The 23784-nt window shown below is 41.2% G+C and overlaps 1 protein-coding gene across 2 annotated transcripts in view; it reads right to left on the bottom strand.

Moving 5' to 3' along the window:
* Nucleotides 1-13592, bottom strand: part of UXS1 (UDP-glucuronate decarboxylase 1) — a 62683-nt gene extending 49091 nt beyond the window's left edge. The window contains exons 1-2 of one of the 2 annotated variants that reach the window (XM_027674984.1): nucleotides 13446-13592; nucleotides 1639-1666 (exon numbers count right to left, since the gene is read on the bottom strand). In XM_027674984.1, the coding sequence (XP_027530785.1) occupies nucleotides 1639-1666; nucleotides 13446-13542 (125 nt within the window). In that variant the 5' untranslated portion in view covers nucleotides 13543-13592. Of the gene's footprint in view, nucleotides 1-1638; nucleotides 1667-6508; nucleotides 6528-13445 lie in introns of those variants that run through there. The other variant, XM_027674985.1, reaches the window with a different exon arrangement.
* Between the last annotated feature and the right edge of the window lie 10192 nt (nucleotides 13593-23784).

A 23784-nucleotide genomic window follows, 5' to 3' on the forward strand; every position in this document is an offset into this window, starting at 1 on the left:
TCTGAAAAAAGTACAGTAAATTCCTACACAAAGACACACAGACCCTGAACCACCTTTTCAAATCAGATTGTCATTTATTGTATTAGTGGCAAATAACAACCCTCCAGTTAACATTGAATGAATTTATTATAAGGAAGCAACATTGAGGTATCCTGGTGGATTTTGGAAATGTTTTTCCAAATAACAGAAATTTACAAAAAGCTATGCAAACAACTATGGAATAGATAGCCTTTTCTCTCTGATAAACAAGAAAATTTGGAAAATCCCTCAATATATCAAAAGGTCGCCTCAAAAATAGTTCCTACTAATTCTGGAACTGAAGGACTGTCACTGCAGTTTAGTTTTTAATGAGCTCTTCCTCCTAACAAAGACAATCTTACTGGCTGAGGACCAACATCAGACGTTCAGAAATAAAGTTTTCCCCCTCCATAGCTCTAAAAAGGACATCTCAAATAAGAAATATGCAGGTAGTGGCAGAATTTGTAATAACAGTTTATCAGGGAATAAACACACTGGATACTACATCCACCTGTCCTCCGCCAACCCCTCTCTGAGGTTCTTGTCCTTCCTTAAGAAATGCTCAGCTGCTCACGTAACAGCTGCTAAGCTGCCAGAGTTTGCTGGTCATGATAACATGGTAATCTAAATGATATCTCCATGTGCAAGACAAAGCAGCTCAGCAGCTGTTTGTGTGACAGCTGAGCACTCTGTGCATCAAGGGTGGGAAACTCCAAGAGGAGTAAAGTGGACAGCTTGGGACAGAAACAGACCCCAGAGAAAGCAGTCCTGGGTGAACCAGAGCCCATAGAAAATTCATTATTTTTCTTAGCGTTTCCTCAAACTTTCCTTACTCTGTGCTGCTAAGTGTGGCATGGTAGAGTACCAAAACCCTTTAGTAGCAAAACAACATTGTAAAATATTTTATCCTCTATACACAATGACTTTGTTATAGGGAACAGGCTCTACCCATATTCTCTTCAACTTCTTTTGCAGCTGTGAATTGCAGCTGGTGAATTTTCCTGGAGGACAAACTCACATGCAAGCAGAAATGATGTGAAAATCTGCATGTTTTGCATGTATATGCTATGCCTTTCTATTTCTAAAGGAAAAAAATACTAGGGAACAATGCAGGATTTTTTGCTTTTCAGCACTTAAACCATCAGATTATCTCCCAATTAACTCGGGAGGAGGAAAAACTCTCCAAAGTACGTTTCTGATTCTAGGTACAGAAATGCAATTATGGCAAGCAGCAAAGAATCTACTGCTCTTCAATATTTAAACTCACATTATCGGTGAGATACAGTCAAATCTGTGCTGAGAAAAGCAGACTCCAAGCCTATGAAACCAGGTATGCCAACCAACTTGCCAAAACTGGAAGATAAATTTGTGTAAAGAAAGGTAGATGTTGAAGTGTGAGTAAGACCCTGGGCAAGATTTGCAGCAGACACACAACCCTTTTTGAGACCGAAACCCTGGATTTAAAAAAATGGTATCAGCTGCTTAGCAACCACCCAAACAACAGTGTGAGTTGCTGTTCTGTTTTCTCCCTACTTTATATATATTGACACATGTTCATGGGAAAGGTAAGTTAATTTTATTTCGCATAAGAATATTCCATACAAAAATGATATACATTACCTCATATTGACAAAGTTTCCCCATACAGCTGAAAAATAAGAACACAGAAAACATTACAGTGTCATATAACAGTACATGAGGTGATATTTCCTATTATCATCAGAAGGAATTTAGGACAATATTAAGTATGTTAATCACAAATTATCTAAATAAATTGCATACAACCCCCCCCAAGTATCTACAACACAGTTTCAAAGTGTGGGAGGAATTCTGATGAGATTACATGAGACAATAAGGAAATGCACAAGAATTATCTAAACTATCATTTGTCACACAGATTAAATAAACCGGAACACTCAACTTGTTTACTGGGGACACTGAAAAAAATGACAAGAGCAAGAAAGGAACCCTGTAGACCTGAACCACACAAGCTGGAAACTGTAGAGTAACAAGAATAAAAAGACTGGCCACTACAGGTGAGAGCTGAACTAGTCCGAAGAGATGCCACAAGAGTCCTGCATTAAAGGTAGCAAGTACTTGTGCACATGTGTGTTCTTTCTCTAAACACATACATATTGTGATGGAGACACAAAAGGTACATAAGTAATATAACCAAATGCCTCAGTAAGCAAACAAACCCATTTATTACACTGTTTGTATGGAAAAAGTTTTATAGAAAGATAAATCACAGTCTAAAATAGCACAGCAAAGATATATCAGTTTCTGGGCTCACAAAAAAGATTTATCTGCCCAAATTATTTTCTACCAGAAAAAAAATCTTTAGAAACTGTTCAGGGTTTAAGTAATTATAGGAAGACTATCAGAACACTGTTTTTCCTTTCAACTAGGATACAGAATGTAGTTTAAAGTGAAAAATTGAGAAGCCATAAACCAGACTACACTGACAAGGAAGACTTGACAACTTCAGATCATCAAGATAAACAAGGTTAACATGGAACAGTTATGTAAAGGACCCTGCAGAACAAGCAACACAGCAAATATACCCCAAAATATCTCCAGAAAATTATTCTGCAGTTGCTCTTTAAGGACTGAAATTACACTGGGTCTTAAGAAGTAGGAGTTGTCTATATGCAGTATTTACATACATATAGAAAGCTTCTGAAGTGTCCTCAGTTTTTGTAAGCTATGTTGCAAGTCTTGAGTAGCAGTTAGTGAAGTATTTTGCCTTCATTTAGGCTTTCCAGATTCGTTTTCATCATTATGACTTTCTGAGTTCAAGCAGAGGATGAGGTGTTACAGAAACAACGAAAAAAAAACGCTGCTACAATCACAGGCGCCTTCCAGGCAGGAGGAAAAATGAAACATACCCAGGAACCAGTCACAACTGAAGATGCAGTAATGCAGTTGCTGTTCTACCCTTTAGGGGATGGCAAAGCTACTGAAGTGTTTGTAACTGCTGAGTGCTGCTGATTAATTCAAAGACTAACTCAAGCGAATCCTCGACAGACTATCAAACAAACTGTAGGAGGGCACTGTGATATCTCTGGTGGCGTCATAAAGCCTCATGTCATCTTCTGGGAAAAAGATAGGGAAGCTTTATAGCAGAATGAATGATCAATAAAATCCAACTGAATTTAAAAAAAACTTGAATTTTATGTTAACTAGATAAAAGGAAATTTACTGTGGGGAAAAAGGGAAACAGTGTTGGGCAATAAGTTAAATTCCAGTTATTCACCCTCTGGCTAGGATTTCAACATTATTTATGATAACATTAATGGAAAAACCTTTTTTTCAGTGAATGATGAACATCTCACAACTACAGGTACAGAATTCTCAAGTTAGATACTTCTCAGTTATACTCACAATGAATTATTTTCCTGGGCTGCAGAAATGCATACAAATAATAAGTGTTGTTTATGCAGTGGCAGGAAGCATCTGGGCTTAGCTGGTGCAGCAGGAATTGATGAAAAAATGAGTTGCCAGCTGCAACACAGATACCAGATACACTGCATACAAGAAACCGGCTTCCTAAAGAAGACATGTTAATTGTGTGTTCTCAGTATCCACAGCAGGGAAGGGGAGCTCAAAAAGGCATTTGCATCCTTCAAAAATCACTGTGTTTGATTGCTTGATATCTCAGTCCTCTAGGGGTACACGACCTTACAATACACTTGTAAGCAGCATATTTTTGTACCATTGTGGGCAAAAAATAAAAAAGAAAAAAAAGAGAGGAAAGGGGAAAGGGGAAGAAAAAGAAACTGTAAAATGAACCACACAGGAACTACCATATTGAGGGATGTGAAGAACCCTGAAGTCTCTCTCGTATGCAAAGAGGCATTGCAGAAACTCACTTCAACATACTGCCCTCACAAAGGATTCTGAATGCACAATTCCAAGAAGGATCTCTTTAACTAATGGTGCTCACATAGAGCTTACATCAAGGTTTAAGAGATCAGATGTAAGATTTTGCACTACAGTGGAAATAAGGTTTGGTTGTGTTTCTTCTAAATGCACAACTGTTACATAACAGGCTTACCCTGCTGCAGGTGAACCAGTGATATGACTGGGCTTGGTGGCTGGCTGGGGTTAAACCACAACAAGGACTATGGCTCACAGAGGATTTCCTTGTCATAAAGGTTATGCCAAGGCCAGTCTGACATTCAGGCAAGAACGACTGAAACATATTAAGGCAAGTGGGTCTAAATGCACAAGCAGAACGATCAGAATTACAAGCCTAAATTCAAAATGAAAATCCTCAAAGGCACCATAAAAACGCTTAACAGGCCCACCAAGTTCACGCACCAAAACCTGCAAACAGGGATGGTTAAAAAAGTCTTCCACGCCAGCAAGGCCATGAATCAGGCACTACATATAAACCCAGTTTTCAAAAGCATGAGACTCCTAATGGACCAAATTTGAGCAAACACTAACATAACCAAGCACCTCACTGTAAAATCCAGTCTTAAAAATCCAAATATAAAGTCAAATATTTTAAGCCAAAAAGTACTCATCCAGGATAACAGTCCTGTGCCAATTCTCAGACCTTAGAGATTTAACACCCTCACTCTCCACAGCCACACACAGTACATACTCTATGAAGAACTTACTACTCATCCAACTAGAGAGCACTCAAACACAGAGGCTTCCTGCTGTCTACTGAAAATGTGCAAGGGAAGAATTCATGATTAATTGGACTAGACACAAGCATGACTTGTAACCAAACAATTAAGACGCTCACCTACAAGACAGAAAGAGACAGAGGTTCTGCTTATTCTCTCAAAGACTAACTGTAAACCTCACCCAATGACTAAGGTAATAATAAGTTGCCATTAAGGTAATAGTAAGTTGCCATTAGGGAAGCAATCAGAATATCTGGAATGTTCTAAGACACAGGAAAGCCTGGTTTAATGGTCTGCAGCAGAAAGGCCTGTAGTCCTATTTTGACTCTGTTTCTGAGATGTTTTTTCCACTCTGCATCCCTTACGTAAAATAATGAGAGAAATAATTTTTATTGCAGCATTTTTACAAAGACTAATTGCAATTACCACGAAGATTAAAAATATATCAGTCATTAATCCCTCCCACAGATATTACACGTTGAAGTGACAGCTTCCAGAGAAGAACAACATGCCTTGGGCATAGTGATAAATAGCTGGTATTTTTAGAAAAGAGGAGATTTGTTTCTTAAAACCTTAATCACAGTGTTGTTACTAAAGAGGTATTTACATTTTGCTGACTAAACATTAATCACCCAGGGTTTTCAGAAAACCCCAATCCCTTTTTTGTTTGGTTTGTTGTCTGTTTCTGTTTTTTTTCCCAGCCTCAGAGAGATCAAGGCCTAACTATTTGGCAAGCACAACCTTACAGCTTTACAAGACTTCTCAAAACTACCTTAAACAAAAGTCAGTCAATCAGATATGAGTAAAGAATGTGGGGTTTTTTCCTACTGAATATAACTTATATTCCTGGAAATTTAAAAGTTTGTGAAATTATGCTGGATGCAGAGCACTGCAATGAGTGGGATACTGTCAGCAAAGGAATATTCCAAGAGCTACGCTTGGGATACAAGCCAACCCTGTCTGCATTAAGTGAAAACAAACAAAACAAAACAAACTACAAAATCTGTTAAACACACTTGAAAAAGTACAACAGAAACCACAAGCACCTTCCTGGGGTTTTGCTGAGCATCCACTATTAAATGGACACTTCTCTGTCATAGTCAGACTTTTAACTTTGACCAGCTGCACTTCAGAGTAGCCTTCAGAGTTATCCTTCTGGATCCTTGGAACATACGAGCAGGATGAATGTTTTCATCTCAATGTCCTTTGAGTCTGTCATCTGCAATAAAACTTATTGTATAGGTTTCTATAGAACACAGATTACTATGCTAAGAGAACCCTGCATGACTTAACTCATCCAAATAGGCTGGGGAATAAAAAAAATAACACTACCACAACTGAAGGTGGGAAAAAAAAACAAACAATCTTAAAAGAAGCTTGTACCTTTATCACAGGATGATTCCTCTTCTCTGGGTGTCTTTAAATGACATTAAAATCAAGTAATAGACTATTAAAGGGCATCAACAGTAATACTCACCCATAATCTGAAATTATTAGTGACAACATTAGCTTCAGCATAACATACATATTAAAACAGATGTTTTAAAAAGCAAAACCATGATGTCCATAGAAATACAACTGTACCAAAACCAGATGTAATCCCTTTTAAAACCATTTTTTTCCCAATTGCTTTGTTGGTTTCATTTTCAAGACAGTCTGTTAAACAAACTTTTACACAAACTTTTGTCTAAGTAGATTTAGGTGAAGACACAGGATTTTTTGCCCTGTATTGCCCTCCTTACAACTTCTGCTTCTCAGAATAATAAGACTACAAGATGACATTTGTTACAAGTAGATTTCACTATCAACAGAAACAGCATGCAGGAACAATGTGAATATACAGGCATAACCTGAATTTCTAGACCAAAATCATAAGCTCTGAATGTCCAGAATGAATTGCTTCAGTCAAACTTTCCATTTCAGATAGATGCAACGTCATTCAAAAAAAAGGGTGTTTTTCTTTCTTTTCCTTAAATCTGAGTCTCCATAGCCGCTCAGTAACTTCAGTCTCCCGGTAGAAAAACAAGATTTATTTTCTCCAGAGGAAAATCTGAGAAAAAGGGAAAGTACACAAAGGGAGCTCATAAAATGCTTTTCATTAAAGATGTATTGAAGTTTTAATTTAATTAAGTTACATATTTAACAATGTAAAGAAAACAATTCCTTTCTTTAGGAATATATTATTTCCCAAAAAACACCCTTCTCACTAAATTGGAGAAATACAGATTTGATGGATTACTCAATGGATAAGGATCTTGATAAATTAGAAGGCTGGACAATCACAAACCATATGAAGTTACACAAGAGAAAGAGCAGGATTCTGTACCTGGGATGGGGCAACCCTGGATGTTCACACAGACTGGGGAATGAGATGGTGGAAAGCAGTGCCACGGAAAGGGACCTGTGGGTCTTGGTCGATGGCAAGTTGACTGTGAGTCAGCAGTGCCCTGGCAGCCAGGAGGGCCAACGGTGTCCTGGGGGGCATCAGGCAAAGCATTGCCAGCCAGTCAAGGGAGGGGATTGTCCCTCTCTGTTCTGCACTGGTGTGGCCTCACCTTGAATATTGTGTGCAGTTTTGGGTGCCATAATATAAGAAAAATTTAAAGCTCAAAAGAGGGATATAAAAAGCTTGTAAGAGTCCCAAAGGAGGGTAACAAAGGTGGTGAAGGGCTTTGAGGGGAAGCCGTATGAGAAGCGGCTGAGAGCACTTGGTCTGTTCAGCCCGGGGAAGAGGAGACTGACGGGAGACCTCACCGCAGTCTACAACTTCCTCAGTCTACAACTTCCTCGTAAGGGGAGGAAGAGGGGGCAGGCACTGATCTTGTTTCTGTGGTGAGCAGTGACAGGACCTGAGGGAATGACCTGAAGTTGTGACGGGGGGGTTCAGGTTGGATATTAGAAAAAGGTTCTTCAACCAGGGGGTGGTTGGGCTGGTAGGAACAGGCTCCCCAGGGAAGTGGTCACAGCACCAAGCCTAAGAGAGTTCAAGAAGTGTTTGGATGATAATCTCAGGCACATAGTGTGACTCTTGGGGATGGTCCTGTGCAGGGCTAAGAGATGGACTCGATGACTCTTAGTGGGTCCCTTCCAACTCAGCATATTCTGTGATTCTGTGATGAAACCTCTCCTGTGAAGACAGTCTGAGAGAGTTTGCAGTTGTTCTGCCTGGAACAACAAGTACTTATTGTGGCCTTTCAGTACTTAAAAGAGGCTTATAAGTCTACACAGATTTCTGTATGGCAAGTAGTTCTTCCTATTATATTTCCTGAACTGCTGCCTTGCTCAACAGTAAAATTCCTGCCCCAAATCAAAGACAGCAGGTAGGAACTGTAGCTTTTCCCACTGGGTTTTCACAGGAAAGGTGCTCTCTTCAAGTTGGACACCATCACCACCACTCTACGTCAATCCCTCAGCTAGTCAGCAATTAGCAAAACAAAGGTAACATAGTCACCAGGACATTTTTGTACCTTCTCTTAAGAACTGATACTTTCCTACAGTTGTGAGATGTAACATTATGCAAATTTTCTTTCTTTACAAGAGTTAATGGAGCTTCGTACTGGGTGGTAAGCTGACCAAGGATACTTTTTGTTACGTTTCAATTAGCATCATCACTTCATGACTGAATTCTGTTCTTAGTTTCCCAGATGGCCAACTCTTTTCAAAATTTCTGTTGTCTTTTTTCCAGTTCTCTGTTCAGTGTTCCTACTCCTTCAACATATCATTCTTTACTGCTACTTATCCATCTGTTGACTGCTAAGACTGTTTTCAGTGGACACACAGAATGCTCCAATGGTCAGCACTGTAACTGAAACAAACTCCCTTTTCCCAGCTACCTTTCACAAACCTCTTCAGGTAAACTGATGCAGTAACCCCCACCTCTCCCTCCCTACAATCCATAAACGAGATGCTGAAAACTACCAGTTTCAACCAAACTCTGCTTTGGTCAACCAACCTCAGAGAAACCAGCAATATAAATGACAGGGAAATATTTCCCCTTTGCAAAAACAGAGGGTAAGGAAGATGAAAGTTCTAAGAGTGTTTGTCCTTGAGTAGAATGATGGCAGCACCACCTCCTGAACACGTCACAGAAAAAAAAAATACTAAGTGGAAATAAAATATTACAGAGAAACATTAAATCAAAATAAGATAGGATCTGTAAGCATTAATTTCTCCTGGATGCCAAAAAATTGGTTTAAAACATCCTGGCTAGGAAAGCATAGTCAGAGTACATCTATTCCTGACCAACTCAACTGAAGCATGAACAAATGTTCCTAAGCTACATGGCTTCAGCTAGTTGGAATCCTGATGAGTAGAGAACTGGAAGCTGTTGAAGACAGTGAATTCACTTGCATAAACCCACAAATGAAAGGCAGCTCTGCAAGACATGAAGCCAGCAAGCAAATGTTTTGGGTTTGATTATTTTTGGTGGAGAATCCATGGCATGCTAACACAAAAAGCAGGCGAGCCTGATGTCACATACAATCATTTCTAACTCTTCCATAGCTAGTCAATCCTGATGTCTGATTGTAAAACAGCTGGGGAATCAAGATTTCTGGTATTCTCCACATCAGTGCTGAATAACATTTGAGACAGTCAGCCTGAAGCAATAACACAGGACCAAATTGACAGCTATTTTTCTATTATGAAAAGTGGAAGTAAAAGCTTATCAAAACAAAATATTAAGTAGTATTTAACCTTAGCTTTGAATATATGCAAGACAAGCAACATGCGAGGGGCTCGTAAGATTCAAACTGAAAAGCTTACTCACACCTTGATATTCTGAGAAGAGAATACTACATTCTTCCTAGCTGATGGAAATCTAACAAAACCAAATGGCTAATCTTGTAAAACAAAGGATAACAACCATGGAAACTAACAATGCTGGGGGAAGTCAAGCCACTGTACTGCAGGATGTACTTCCCTCATGTTACTTTGATATTTCATTTTTAAGTTGTTTCAGTAGCTGTGCTGTAATTTATCTTATAAAGGAAACAAGGTCTTAAGCTTGGATCTCATGGCAGTACCCTACTATGACATTTTCCCCTGGGAAAAGGAACAAGGCTACTGATACACTTCCTGAGAACTATTTGATCTACAAATTAGTAAAGAGAACTGTTCTACATTACCAGAAATAGAACTCTTAACTTTTTCATTAAGAACATGCAACTCCCTTGTCATATCAAGACATCAGCAGATTACTCACAGTAGCATCAAGACTAAAGCAAGCCATGGAGATTGAGGAGCTCCAGTCTTTAAATCTTGGCTACAAGTTTTTACACTGTTATTTCCAACAACTTAAATAAGGTCCTGATTCTACAAAGACAATCACACTAAAGCACGTCAAAATGCTCACATAAAGCTGAATAAACACTTAAAATGTCCAAGGGAATGAGTTTAAGGTGTTTATATATTGACATACCAACACACAAACAGGTGGGATTTTTAAAAGCAAAACTCTCAGCCTGTATAAAAGTTATTCATATTATGGTGACACTGAAGGTTTTTTAATATTATTGATTTACTTGGTTGCTCTTTTGTGATCTGTCTACATTTCTCATTGCAGACAACAAAAATCCACTTCACTTGTGTTTACAATCACCTCATGTTCTGAAGCTTCAATATGATGTAAGTTCCCTCCATGACTCAAAGGATTCATTTCAGTCCACCTCCACACATCCCTCCACCTCACTTTGGTTAGCACTGCAGTCCTGCACTATCTTGCTGGCAGTTAAATCAGAGGAAAACCTTAGTAGAAGACTTTGTCCCTTTAAAAGCGCAATGCAAATACAACCTCTGGGCAAAATTTCCCACGATATGCAGCATAGTATAGCCATGCAATGTTCACAGAATACAGCCTTGCAAGTGAGCCAACTAAGTTAATTCTGAAGAGTATATAAAACAAAACTGAGCAGCATTCTAACAGATTACAGAGTGATTCAGACAGCTCGCTAGCTATGGTACCTCCAGATTCATTACCTGGGCAATGGGGAAAAACGTCACCCCTTTCATCCAAGGGCTTCAGAAGAGGTAAAGGTAAATGTTAAACTCTGTTCACTACAGTTTTCCCAGGAAAGAGTTGCTTATGTTACAACAGCTTTTAACTGCCTGCTAAACAGAAATGCTCCTTTTGACATTTATTTTTATACACACAAAGCATGCACAGCACACTGTTTCAAGTGAACGATTTTTTAAAATTAATATAGATTAGATTTCCAGAAATTAAGCATCAAATATTACTTTAATTCAAACCCAGATGTAAAGTAAGGATTTTCCTGACTCTAAGTACTACTAGGGAAACCACCAAAGTCCATAAAAAGAGTTCTAGGGATCTTTAATGTGACCCTGACTGTGCACCTCGTGCCACAGTGGTTCTCAACCAAAGTAAACAAGACTCCTTAGGTGAGACACTGCAAAGCATGTGATGGCAACACCACCAACAGCACTCACAGCTGCCCATTTCACCACTGTGCACGACCTCCTGAAGCTGGGCCAAAATAGCTGTTGATTACCCACACTCCCAAATGGTTAGAACACAGTTCCTTCATCTGGTGCACAGCACAGAAATTTAAGTCATTGTATGTGGTGTATGCTGGTGGGAAACAGATGTGGAGCAGAGATACCAGAGACAGCCTAGCCACCCAACACCTCCTGCTGTGAAACTACAAAGGGAGCCAATCAGTGACTTTTGAGACTGCAATAGCCCAGAGCCTTTCAACAGCCTGCAAGAAGCTCTTCCTCTAGTTTGCAAACTCTCATAAAGAAGTTCTTCAGGCACATTTGTAACATATTTGCATTCAAAGGCAGAAGCTTTTTATGAAATAAGACACTGTTCAAAGACACCTCCTACACATTTGCTCAGCTTCACACATAGACTGACAAAATGGCACTATCAAAAAAAGTCCTATCCTCCAGTTCACAATTCCCTGTAACGTGTGCTCCAAATCTGATTGCCCATGTACTAACACTGAATGGAAATTCATGGAAAGGAGCTGCACAGCCTAAAACCACTTAGTCATTTGGAGAGTACTTGAGAAGGAAGGAATGTAAGAAGTGCCAGCACATACACCTACACCAGCAGCTCAGTTTTCTCAGATTCTATGCTATTTTAGTCTGGCATTATCTGACTGCAACCAGAGCACAGTGATGATTCAGTAATATTGCAAGGAGTACACTTTCAGGATAGAAGGATGGGATCGTAATCACTTCCATAGAAAAGCAAACAAAAAATAGTCTCTCTAGAATCTATTAGACCAGTGGCATCTGCCAGCATATCATATTATGTTGATGACACCAGAGCCATACCTCAAAATTCCACTACTTTTGATCCGTAGTCAAAGATGGAAAAGCACAGCAACCTGACATGCTAGATTTGCAAAAAACACACTCCCATCAGACACCACCCTATTCCCTTTTCAAGCTACTTTTTGACACACTGACCCGCAGTCCCTCTCCTCCTCCACCTTCTTCTGAATCCCAAAGAACAAGCAGTCAGAAGACTTCTCCTTAAGGCTAACTTTTACTCACGGAGCTAGAAAGCAAGCACCAACTACTGTCCACAGAAACTAATCGACAGCCAGGTCCCAATGACCACGTCAACTGCCACTCACACCCAGTATTTTTACAGCAGCCTATTAACTTCTGTTTTGACAATTATCACTTTTGGCAAAACACGTAGCCCTTTCAAAATAAGAACAGACATTCAGTTGTCAGTATGCATGGCACCTGAAGTCACTTGGACAAACAAACTGTCCTAAAAGTCAGAGCTGGCACACAGCTTCAATGATTACAGCAGTATCTAAACAGCCCTGTAAGCACAGTAACATATGGTAATAAAGGGAACTGCTGTGTTGTGTTTCTGCGGTAGGAAACACCACCCCTTCTAACAAAATTACTTGTGTTGTACCTCTCTACTCTCCCAAATGCAAAGAGAGGATCCTAAATCTGATGCGCACACCCATGCCCAAAGCTAGTTCACCTACATGTGCTTTGAACCATCAAGAGAATCACTTGTTCCCTAGCTAAGCTGACAAGACATCGTTCCGTCTACATAAAACCTACTACCTAAGCTTGAAAACAAAACAGGCTAAAATAAAATAAATTAAAAATGCAACAGAAAAAAAAAAAGAAAAGGAAGAGAGCTGACAGGACAACGTTTTAAATCAGACTATTTGGCTCGCACCTGGTAACTGAAGTCATAAACATCCCCGTCACTGGCTATTCTAAGATTTTCTCAAATACCTTTGTGCCTCTCTCCAGGCTCTTAAGACTCCAGCTACGCGCTGAGTTAATAAACAAACACTTATTTAGCCCCGCAAAGGATTTGGGAGGATTTTACAAAAACCAGACACGAGGCCTGCCCTAGAAAAAGTTCCCTGCAGGTTGCTCACCTCACGCCGTTACCAGGTTGCAACCGAAGTGGACAAAGTGCGGTCTGAAGAAAACACCCCCGAGCCACGTCCCGCTCGCAGCGCTCCCCTCGGGACGGGATACGGGAGACACGGCTGATGGGTACGCCGGCACGGCCCAGCCGCACTCGGGGAAGTTTCAGCAGGGCAGGGAAAGGAGGGAACCCTCAGCCCCGCCGCGCAGAGCCCCGGGGAGCCCCCGCCCCGCTGGGGCCGGAGGGGCCGCGCTGCGGCGCCCTCGCAACCGGGCAGCGCAACGGGGCGCGGGGAAGCCCCCGCCACCGCCGCCTCCTCCCCAGTGGCGGGCGGAGGGCACGGGGGGCGCCCTGCAAGCGGGCAATGAATGGCCGGGCCAGACGCGCCCCCACCCCCGCTCACTCACAGGCGACGTAGGCGACGAAGGCGAGCCCCATGAGCAGCTTCATCCTCCTGCGGTTGATGGCGGTCAGCAGGCGCAGCAGCGGCCCCTTGCTCACCATGCCCCGCGGCAGCAGCACGCAGCAGCGCCGGGCGCCTGCACGGCCGCGGCCACCCCCCACTCCGCTTCCCCGCCCCGCTGCCCGCGAACCGCACGCGCAGGCGCAGCGGCGGCGATGCTCTCCCGCCCTCCCCTTCCTTCCCCGCCGTGGATGCGGCCGGAGCGGTGCCCGCGCATGCGCGTGCTGTCCCGTCCTTCCTGCCTCCGTAACGCTCCTGGCCGGGGCCAGTCCACGCGCGACCGCCTCCTTCAGAGCGTCCTTGCGGGAAATCGGTGCGCCCGCAGCATCCCCGCGGCCCGTGCTTCAGTGTCGGCGGGCTTGGTCACCTGTGGCCACCCGCTGTGGTGGCCCTTGGGTGGTGACTTGCGGAGACCGACACGGGCACACACGTAGATAACGTGTGTAACGTTGCGTCCTTCAGTGCCTGGTGTTTTAAAAGCACCATTTGCCTTGTCCCAAATGTGCTTTCCATATCTACACGTTTTGCCGTGGTAAGAAGAACTGTCTGGACACGTTTCTGTGCAATCATAGAACCACAGAATATTCCAAATTGCAAGCGACACGCAAGGATCATCACGTCCAACTCTTAGCCCTGCACAGGACCATCTGCAGGAGCCACACCATGTGCCTTGAGAGCATTGTCCAAAGACTTCTTCAAGTCTGTCAGGCTTGGTGCTGCAACCACTTCCCTGGGGAGCCTGTTCCAGTGCCCAACCACCCTCTGGGTGAAAAACCTTTTTCTAATATACAACTTAAACCTCCCCTGACACAACTTCAGGCCGTTCCTTCAGGGCCCGTCACTCCTCTTCCCCTCGTGAGGATGTTGTAGACTGTGATGTGGTCTCCCCTCAGTGTGCTCTAGGATGACCCTGCTTGAGCAGGAAGCTTGGACAAGATGACCCACTGTGGTTCCTTCCAACCTTGCCCATTCTGTGATTCTGTAAATGAAAAATGTGAGCATTTTTCCCCCTCCTAAAGTAATAATTTATGAATTTGTCTCTGTTTAGGATAACATGATTGCAGTTATTTTAAAATGGCTTACATGTTTACTGCAGCTTCCATCCGAAGTCCTCGTGGCCTGTTACAGACTGCAGATTGGTATTTGGCTGGAATGGTAGGCATCTTCTTCATGTGTCAAATTATGTTCTCCTGCCAGTAAATACACCCACTTAATCTGAAGAGAAATCTCTTTCCACAACCTGACCTTGCCCCTGAATAGTATGACCTCCACACAGTTTCTAAGGAATATTCTTTCTCACACTCGTCTCCCACAGGAGAAGACTATGAGAACGAGTGCTCTTGAATTAAATTACTAGATTCAATCATTTAATTTCAGTATGGAAATGCAGCTTGTTTACACCAAAGAAACTATGACCTCAGTCAAACAGAGGCCCATGCAGTTTACAAGAGTTAACCTTTTCTTATTACAAGGAGTAAAGTCAGCAAAATAAATGTGTGATTGTCAGAAAGGTAAGTGCATTAAGATGCTGTGCAGTGATTAAGAATATCCATCCCCCTATGGCCCACAGAAGTGACTTTTTTCAGGAAGCTTTGAAAATTGAAATTTCCTAACTCCTTACCCTGGCCTCTCATTATAAGTCCACTCCTTTCCTCTTGGCTTTAGTTTCCTTTGATTTGTGTTTGATATACTTAGTTTTCCTGTTAATTACACTGTTTATAGCTATGTGGAGTAAAGGGAATACCATACCACCATTTAGAACGTAATCTAGCACCAAATTCGTCTGCATAGTAATCACTGAAAAAGTAACAGAGTTTTATACCAGCAGTAAATTTGGCCATCAAAAAGCTTCAGCTGAACAATCTTGCATGAAAGCTAGAGAATATTACAGGAGTATCATTCCCTCCCTGCACCACAAACTCCCATTGTTTTCAGTCAGAATTTTCTGTAATGGTATCCATATGTACAATACCAAATCCACGAGCCTTTAGGGGAAGACAAGATGGTTTTAATGGTTGCCCTGCCCTAAGCCAGGCTGCACAATCTGTGACTCAATCAAGCTGCCAGCATAAGGCACCTTGCTTGGCACCTCACTCAGCGTTCAGGCCAATTTTGCTGCAGAAACATGTTTAGACAGGCTGCAATCCATGAAGATGGGAAAAGGAGAGCAAGGGAGCAAGAGATGTTATGGAATGTCATGGTGGAGGAGACTTGAACTCTGTGGGAGGCAGCCTGACGTGCTCTCTACAGGACCAGCTGTTTGTCATGCATGACACCAGGGCCAGCTGTGTCCATGTCACTCTCCAAGTGAGACAGAACATGTCTAACTTAACTGCAGGGGGGTGAGTGTCTGTCATATCTCAACTATAACTATAGACATGTACCTTATAAGTACTATAGAGTTCTTCAGACCCATGATGGCCAACAGCAGGGACACATTTCAGGACACAGCTGGTCACATTCACAACCTTGTACCAAGGACTGGCACCAATAGCAGACGTTCTTGTATGTAGTGGCTGCTAAATGTGCCAGGAGAAAGGCAGAGGGATGATGCAGTTTTGAGTGCTGACTTTTAGTGCTGACTATAAATCAGGTATCAGGCATCCATCTGCCTTCAGGTCATTATCTTAGGCTGATCACATAACATCATCTAATGGCTAATGGCAGTCCTCACTGGGATGGTTTGCAGGCAATATACACTGTCTCCCATACTGCAGTTTTCAACTTTAGTTCTCAAAATGCTTTATGAGAGCATTTTTATATTTTTTGTTCACTAAATCACAACCTGTAAAATGATGGGTTTTTTAAAAGATGGAATTTTTAAATAACTTTTTATGATGACTAAAAATGTGAATTTGCAGGTGTGTCTACCTGAACGATCAGTATGAACTTGGAATTCACAGCAACCCTGCAATGTACTTTTCCTTGATATCAGATGAAAACTATGCAATTACGTAGCTGTTGTTCCAGAATCAGGTTAAAATCTCCCACCAAACCAACTGCTACAATTTGCAGAATTTCCGCATGATGCCACTTGAGGGAGACTCTTGTGCCATGTGGAAATACAGGGAAAATCTTGGCTTTCTGTCCCAGTTATGTTTCTGCAAGAGATGACATTCCCCCATATGATCTGGGAGACAGAAGTGGGCCCTGGGCACTGAGACCTGAGGAGAGAGAACTGCTGTGTAAGAGGTAACAAAATGAGTTACAAAACACTGAAAAAAAAATCAAAAATAAAACCAAAACGCATTGCCACACTACTATCATCTCTTCTAACTTTGGTCTCTAAGTTAGTTCAGGCTGAATGTAGCCAAGAAAATAACACAGAGTTGCACAGAGTTACTCATACCCTTCCTCACCATTCAGCTGCATCCTACAGCTACTGATGCTTACCTGGGAGGAATTGTTTTGGTACCTTTATCCTCCTCTAAAAAATCTAGAGATTCTGTGGAGTTACACTGTTGTACTGCACAGGCATACTGACTCAGTCACACAAAGCCCTAGATAATCTTTAAAAACTATTGGCTTCATGTATGCAAAGAGTGTAAAAATGTGGTGTTGTTTTTTTTTTTTAAAGATTGGAATGTGACTCTTTTTTTGGTTAGTTCTACTTTTAACCACAGATCATAGTGGGGAAGGGAACTCCAACAAAAATGAGTTAAAACTAGCAGTGTTTCTTTTCAGGGAAAGTTAGAAGTTTGAGGGTTTGTGTGGTGGTTTTTATAAAGGCTACTGAAAAGAGAACATGCAGTGCTGGGAACAAAGTCAATTCTTTTAATATTAAAATCTTAAAAGGAAAAGAAAGCTGCTAAGTGCTTCAGACAGTTATTATTTATTATTTGGATGATGATGGCAATAAACAGTTTCAAATACAACTGGATCACAACAGTCCTAAGTATTACATGAGCACAGAATTGAGACAATCCCAGCCATTGAAAACATACAAATTAAGAGACAGATCATCCAGTGAATGCAAGCAAACAAACAAGCAACTGTCAAAGCATAATATGAAAGTTACTTATTAAATACAGATTTGTAGGAATTAGGTGACTCATTTAATGATTTAGACAGTTATTTGCAAAGAATAATTTATAACATATAAGGGAATAATTGTGTTTCAAACTACAATGCAGTCTAACTATTTTGTTAACCAATTTTGTTCACCAATTTTGTTCATGTAGTAGTCCCAAGATTTCATTCTGTAAAAGTTGAGGTTCTTTTTTTACCTGAAGCACATAGAAACCCAAGACACAACACTGCTCAGAAAAGTTGCTTCAGGCTCCAGGCCTGAAACTGATATACACTGACTAGATTAAAAAAAAGTCAAACAACATTCCGAATTGACTGGTAGCATTACCTACTAGAGTACTTGTTCTTCATGATGCATTTTTCCCCTGAGTTAACTGAAGGCAGCCCTCTACATTTTCAAAGTTGGAAAAAGATTTTAAGGTGCTCTATCTATTCTGAAAGTGCAGAAGGCCACATGCAAGATCCTCTTGTAATGAGGTTAAAATGAAATAGCAGAGATAGTGACTAAATTAGTGACTATAAAAACTTGTAAGGAGCTAAAACACTGTTCCTCAAGGTTCTTTAATCATACATAGAGGAAGCTAGTTTATTAGGCTGGGTCAGCAAGTTACTCATTCACTGCTGTTTTACATTTCATGATTTCCCAAGCCCTTTGGAGCTTTTTAATCGGCTCTACCCTAGAGCACTTGGGAAGTAGCAACTTTGAATGCATCCATTTTAGGTTGGATTAAGTTCAGATCATGCTGGAATTAGTAACAAAGAAGCCCATGATTTCTTTGTATGATGGTATAGAGCAGTCAAAACTGTATGCCCCTGTTTCCTTTTATATCACTGGCCCAGAAAGTGAACAAGAATAAACCTACCTTGGGGTGGGCTGAGGATGTATATGCATGTCATATAAACGTGATGTAGTGGCTGATGGTTGTTCTTTGTTAAGAAAAGCCACTTGGGGCTTATCCTGGAAGTCTGTGCTGGTCACTGGCAGGAACAGGGGAAATATTTTCCTTCTGCATGTTTACTTGCAGTAATGCTAGCTGGATGTGACTTTAGCCATTTTAGTGCTATGCTACATGAAAAGTCTGCCTCCTCTACTTTCCTCATGAAAACCTCAGGCATATGGTTTACAAGCCATCTCAGTGATAGTGTTTCTGTGTTACAGCAACGTGAGGATTGTCATGTTAATTAGGAATAAGGAACTGATGCTAAGTACCTGAAGGAGCAGGACTGCAACATGCTGGAGAGCACATCTACTCTGCAGTCTAGATATCTCTACTGGTGTTTTCTCCTTGAGGCAAGGAAAGTCTTAGTGCTGTTCAACTACTCTCATGCTGTCAATAAAGCAGAAAGTAAACAAGGTCATTAGAGGTGTTAGAGAATTTATACAGTTGAATGTAGAGAAAGACATTACTGAGAAATGTCTGTATCACAACCCTGTTGAATTGTATTTGGAGTGCAAAACTTCCTACTGATGTGTAATATTATTACTCCTCCACAAATTTCCCTAGATGTAGTGTCAGAGAAGTTAGATGGATGACAGAGAGAGCACGTACACTCATGCATTTCTGGAAATGTAGCACAGAGCATTCTTAAGTTTATGTAGTCCATAGTTATGACAGTCCCTGGTCTTATGAAGAGGGATCTAGGACAGCTGCAAAGAGAAGAGCCTTATGTATCAGGCTCATCTGAGTGATGGGGCAAAGTGTACCCTTAGCATATTAGCAGATGACACCAAACAGGAAGAAGAGGCTGATATGCCATAGGGCTGAGCTGCCCTCCAGACAAACCTTGACAAGTTGGAGAAATGGGCTGGCAGGAACCTCACAAAGTTCAACAAGGAAAAGCACAAAGCCCTGCACCTGGGGAGAAATAGCCCCAGGCACCATTACAGGCTGGGGGCCAGCCAGCTAGAGGTCCTGGTAGACACCAAATTGTTCATGAGCCAGCCATGTGCCAATATGGAGAAGGTGGCTAATGGTATCTTGGGCTGCATTAGGAGGAATGCTGCCAACAGCTTAAGAGAAGTGAGCTTTCCCCTCTGCTCAGCACTAGTGAGGCTACACCTGGAGTGTTGGGTCCAGTTCTGGGGTCCCCAGTACAAGAGAGACATAAATATACTGGAGAGAGCACAGTGGATGGCTAATGATTAATGGACTGGAGCATCTTTCCTATGAGGAAAAGTTGAAAGAGCTGGGACTTGGCAGCCTGGAGAAGAGAAGGCTCAGAAGAGATCTCATCCATGTGTACAAAGACCTGAAGAAAAGGGTAAAAAGAAGATGGAGCCAGTCTTTTTTCAGTGGTGCCCAGGACCAGAGACAGTGGGCACAAACTGGAAAACAGTAAGTTCCCTCTTGAACATCAGTAAACACTTTTGTACTGTGAGGGTGACTGAGCACTGGTACAGGTTGCCCCGGAGATACTCGAAAGCCACCTGGACATGGACTTAGGCGACTGGATGTAGGTAGCCCTGCTTGAGCAGAAGAATTGAACCAAATGACTGCCACGAGTGTCTGACAACCTCAGCCATTTTGTGATTTGGTGTTTACAAAACAAACAAAAGCACAGATCCATATTTTTCACTTAAGAGGTAAGGTATCTTTTCCAGGATACAGCTGAATAGGTACAAAACCAGGCAAGTGTCTATCTTTGTATAAATTTGCTTTAGTTATCTCAACAGAAATATTCATGTGAGTAAAGACACTAATGAACAGCCTTGTGTGTAAACTTACTCTTGTTTGCAGTTACAGGCTTTAGAATTATAGCCTATGGTCAAGGTAATTTACAGTATCAAATTTCTGTTTTGAAGTAAGGAGGATTAGGAATTTCCAGATAGGTTTTCAAGTAGCTAATGAGATTTAACCAAATAAACTTTCATTGTTGCCTTCCAAAGTTAAATTGTGGTCTTACCTAAATGGTAAATTCCCTCAGTGAATACCAGTTAAATGAATTTAGGAAATTGTTTTGCACCCCAACAACGAACCGGCCAAATGTAGCAAAAGAACCCCTGAATTTTCTCATTATACAGAGTATAAATTCACTGCTGATGAAAAGAATATTCTGTAGATTTCCAAATCATCTAAAAGCAATGTGAACTTTTGAGTATGAAACTTATTAATAGAAAAAAGTATGACAATTCTTATGTGCACACTTACCTGGCGCCTCTCATTGTACAGAAGATTGATTGCTGCAGTGCTTATGAAAAGCAGTCAGCAAAAGAAAACAAAGGTCTAGTACATCCAGTATTTTCATTATTAGATCAAAAATAATTATCAGAAATTTATCTTTTCATGTTATGCCGGTGCTTCCATGGGAAGATTTTATAAATAAGCAAGTTTACATTTATCATGAGCTTCACACTAGACATTTAAGCCAAGTTGATTAGGCCAGGCCTTGACTAAGCATGTGACCTTACTGGCTCATGCAACCTTCTGCTTTTAGCTATGGAAACCATACTGTGAGGTGAATCATGAATCGAGGAACGAATGCAATGAAGACGATTCTGAAACATATACCTGAACTACACTTGGGAAGTATTCCTAGATCCTGAAGTTTCAACATGTGGATTACTTTGAAGCATTCTGCAAAAGGTTCCAGAAAAAAAATAATCCTATTGTCAGGAGATTACATCTGAAGTCAGGGGGAGGCTGTAGATCAAAAAGTTTGGAAACCTTTCTTCTATGCGCATGTGATAGGCTGACTAAGTAGGCAAAGGATCTCGAACTCTGGTGCATGTTAAAAGGAAAATCATTACATTGATTCAAGTTATTGGCAATTTCAACAAATATGGCTCAGGAGCTTCTACATACAAAAGCATTTCCCAACCTAGTTGTTCCAGATTCACTTCCAGACAGTGCAAATGGGCCTGCATAAAATATATTGGAAAAATTACTCTCTTGCCAGGATAACTTAAACTAGTATCCTGAAAAGAATCAAGCAATATCTGTAAGATGAGCTTTTAGTGTACATTTTACCCTAATGTCTGTGCCGGTAATGGCTGTGATTTGTTTAGCCTGGGTACATATTGTAAAAATGTATGTACACATTCCTATGTCTCTTTATGTCTCTCTCCCTTGCTCTCCTGTCTTTCTGGTCCCTCAAAAATTTTTTAATCACCAGCTGAAATAGCGTAGGTCTTAGAGATGTTAATTTCCCTATGCATATCTTGGTGGTAGGCAGGTGGAAAATATATAGGTTATGCTTAAGTCTTATTAAGCAGAGAGGAGTCCATGCAGGAGAAACACATATGAACACTTTGACTATGAGAGTTTCAATCAGAGCTCACAATTTGTTGGATATGAAACATTCCAACAGCAAAACACAAATGCTTTGCAGACCAGGGTTAATTAGCTTTTCTGTTCCTAGAGTTACTAATTCCTGTGGCAAAACTTAAGAGCAAAGTCTGCAGTGACAGCTTCCTGGCAGAAAGGAATGGGGCCCCAGGAGAAGAGAAACCTACAGGAGAAGATGGAAAGTAGTATGAAAAGGGGGAAAGGAATAGAAAGCAATCTGTTGAAACTAAGAAGCTGTGCCCAAATATCTTGAAAGAAAAGTTTTAATTATTCATGTTTCTCTCAAGAATTTTGAGAACAATGCCAGACGATAGCAATCTAAAGTAGATTTCTGATCCTTTTTTCTCCCCACACACATTATTCCATGGCATTTACAAAAAGAAGAGTTTGTATGAGGAGAGAAGAATGGAGGGTGTCATCCACATGAATTGCACTTGTGTAGCATGCCTTGGCTCAGCCCACCCACTCACCCAAAATGAACTTGGCTGTAGAAACTCCAATTACTCATGCATCTCCTGCAGCCTTCATTTGCTAAATCCAGCCAACTGGAGAGCAAGTGCAAGTACAACCAGTTTTGTATTCCATCTATCAAGCCATTCATTTGTCTTCTGTATGATTTTGTCACATGTCAATGGACATTTCAAAACAAAATCCATTTGGAAGGCATTATTTTCCATTTTTGTTTTTTGAAGAAAATTACTATACTGAAATACCATATCCGGAAGCTTTGTCTAGAAATTAATGTGCTCTTCCAGAGAAGTTCCAACAAGACATTTCTGACTAGCTTTATAATTTATTTCAGTATTTATAGCCAGGTAGACTTATGGTTTATAGCATCTAAATTAATCTTGTTAGACTATAAAATCTGGAATACTCTTAGAGGTGCCACCCTTCACGTTTGTCTAAGCTTTAGTAAAGGCTGTGCTCATACATTTATGGGCTAAGGTACTCTGTGTGGTTGCTGAATGAAATACCTATGCCTGAACAAAAACTGTATTGAAACACCAGCTGTTAAGGACCTCTGATGCCTTTCAACATGGTCATGCATTTTGGGAAATAGTTAACGGTTTATTACCAGGGGCAAAGACACCTCTCTTTTTAGCAGTAGTTGCTGTCTATATTGCATCCTGCAATTAATTAAGATGCTGTCTGTAGGACTATTGTCCTTCCCTGGGAACTGAAGGACAACCTAGTACCAAATTCCTGATGTTGCTCACTGTTTTGGTCTCAGACCACCCATAAAAGCATCATTAGAGTGCAACAGCTGTTACAACAGCACAAAAATCTTTGTGTTTTCCAACTTTCCCATGCTGTCTAGTACATCCCACTGCTAGTCTTGATGACTCCTGTAGGTTCAAATGCTCACAGCTCCACACAGAGAGCTGCCAAGTGCTAGTCCTGGGGACATCATAGTCAAACAGTAGGGAATGGCAATAGTCCAGAGATGTGGACACCTGATGTAAATTTTCATCTTCTCTACATAAAGCTAAGATAAGATATTGGACAAAGTGAGTAAAAAGAAAGACTCCTTACGTAAGAGAGAGGTGCAGAGCTGGCGTGGTGTTGTGGGCTAACCACCGAAGGTGTCTCAGCCCCATGCAGCTGCTCATTCACTGCACCCCTCATGCCCCACCTGTAGGAAGTGGGGAAAATCAGAAAGATAAAAGTGGGAAAACTCATAGTTTGAGATAACAACACTTCAATAGGTAAAGCAAAAACTGAATTCATTTAACATTTCGTATGGTCAGGCGGGTGTTCAGCCATCTTCAGGAAAGCTGGGCTCCGTCACAGTAATGGTTACTTGGGAAGATAAACACCATGACTCCAAATATTCCTTCTTCTCTCTTCTTCCCCCAGCTTTTATTGCTGAGCACAGTGTCATATGATATGGGATATCCCTTGGGTCAGTTGGGGTCAGATGTCCCAGCTGTATCCCCTCCCAACTCCCCGTGCACCCCCAGCCCCCTC

Source organism: Neopelma chrysocephalum, unplaced genomic scaffold (assembly GCF_003984885.1).
Source record: "Neopelma chrysocephalum unplaced genomic scaffold, ASM398488v2 Primary Assembly neopelma1_25, whole genome shotgun sequence".
NCBI classification, from domain to species: Eukaryota; Metazoa; Chordata; class Aves; order Passeriformes; family Pipridae; genus Neopelma; species Neopelma chrysocephalum.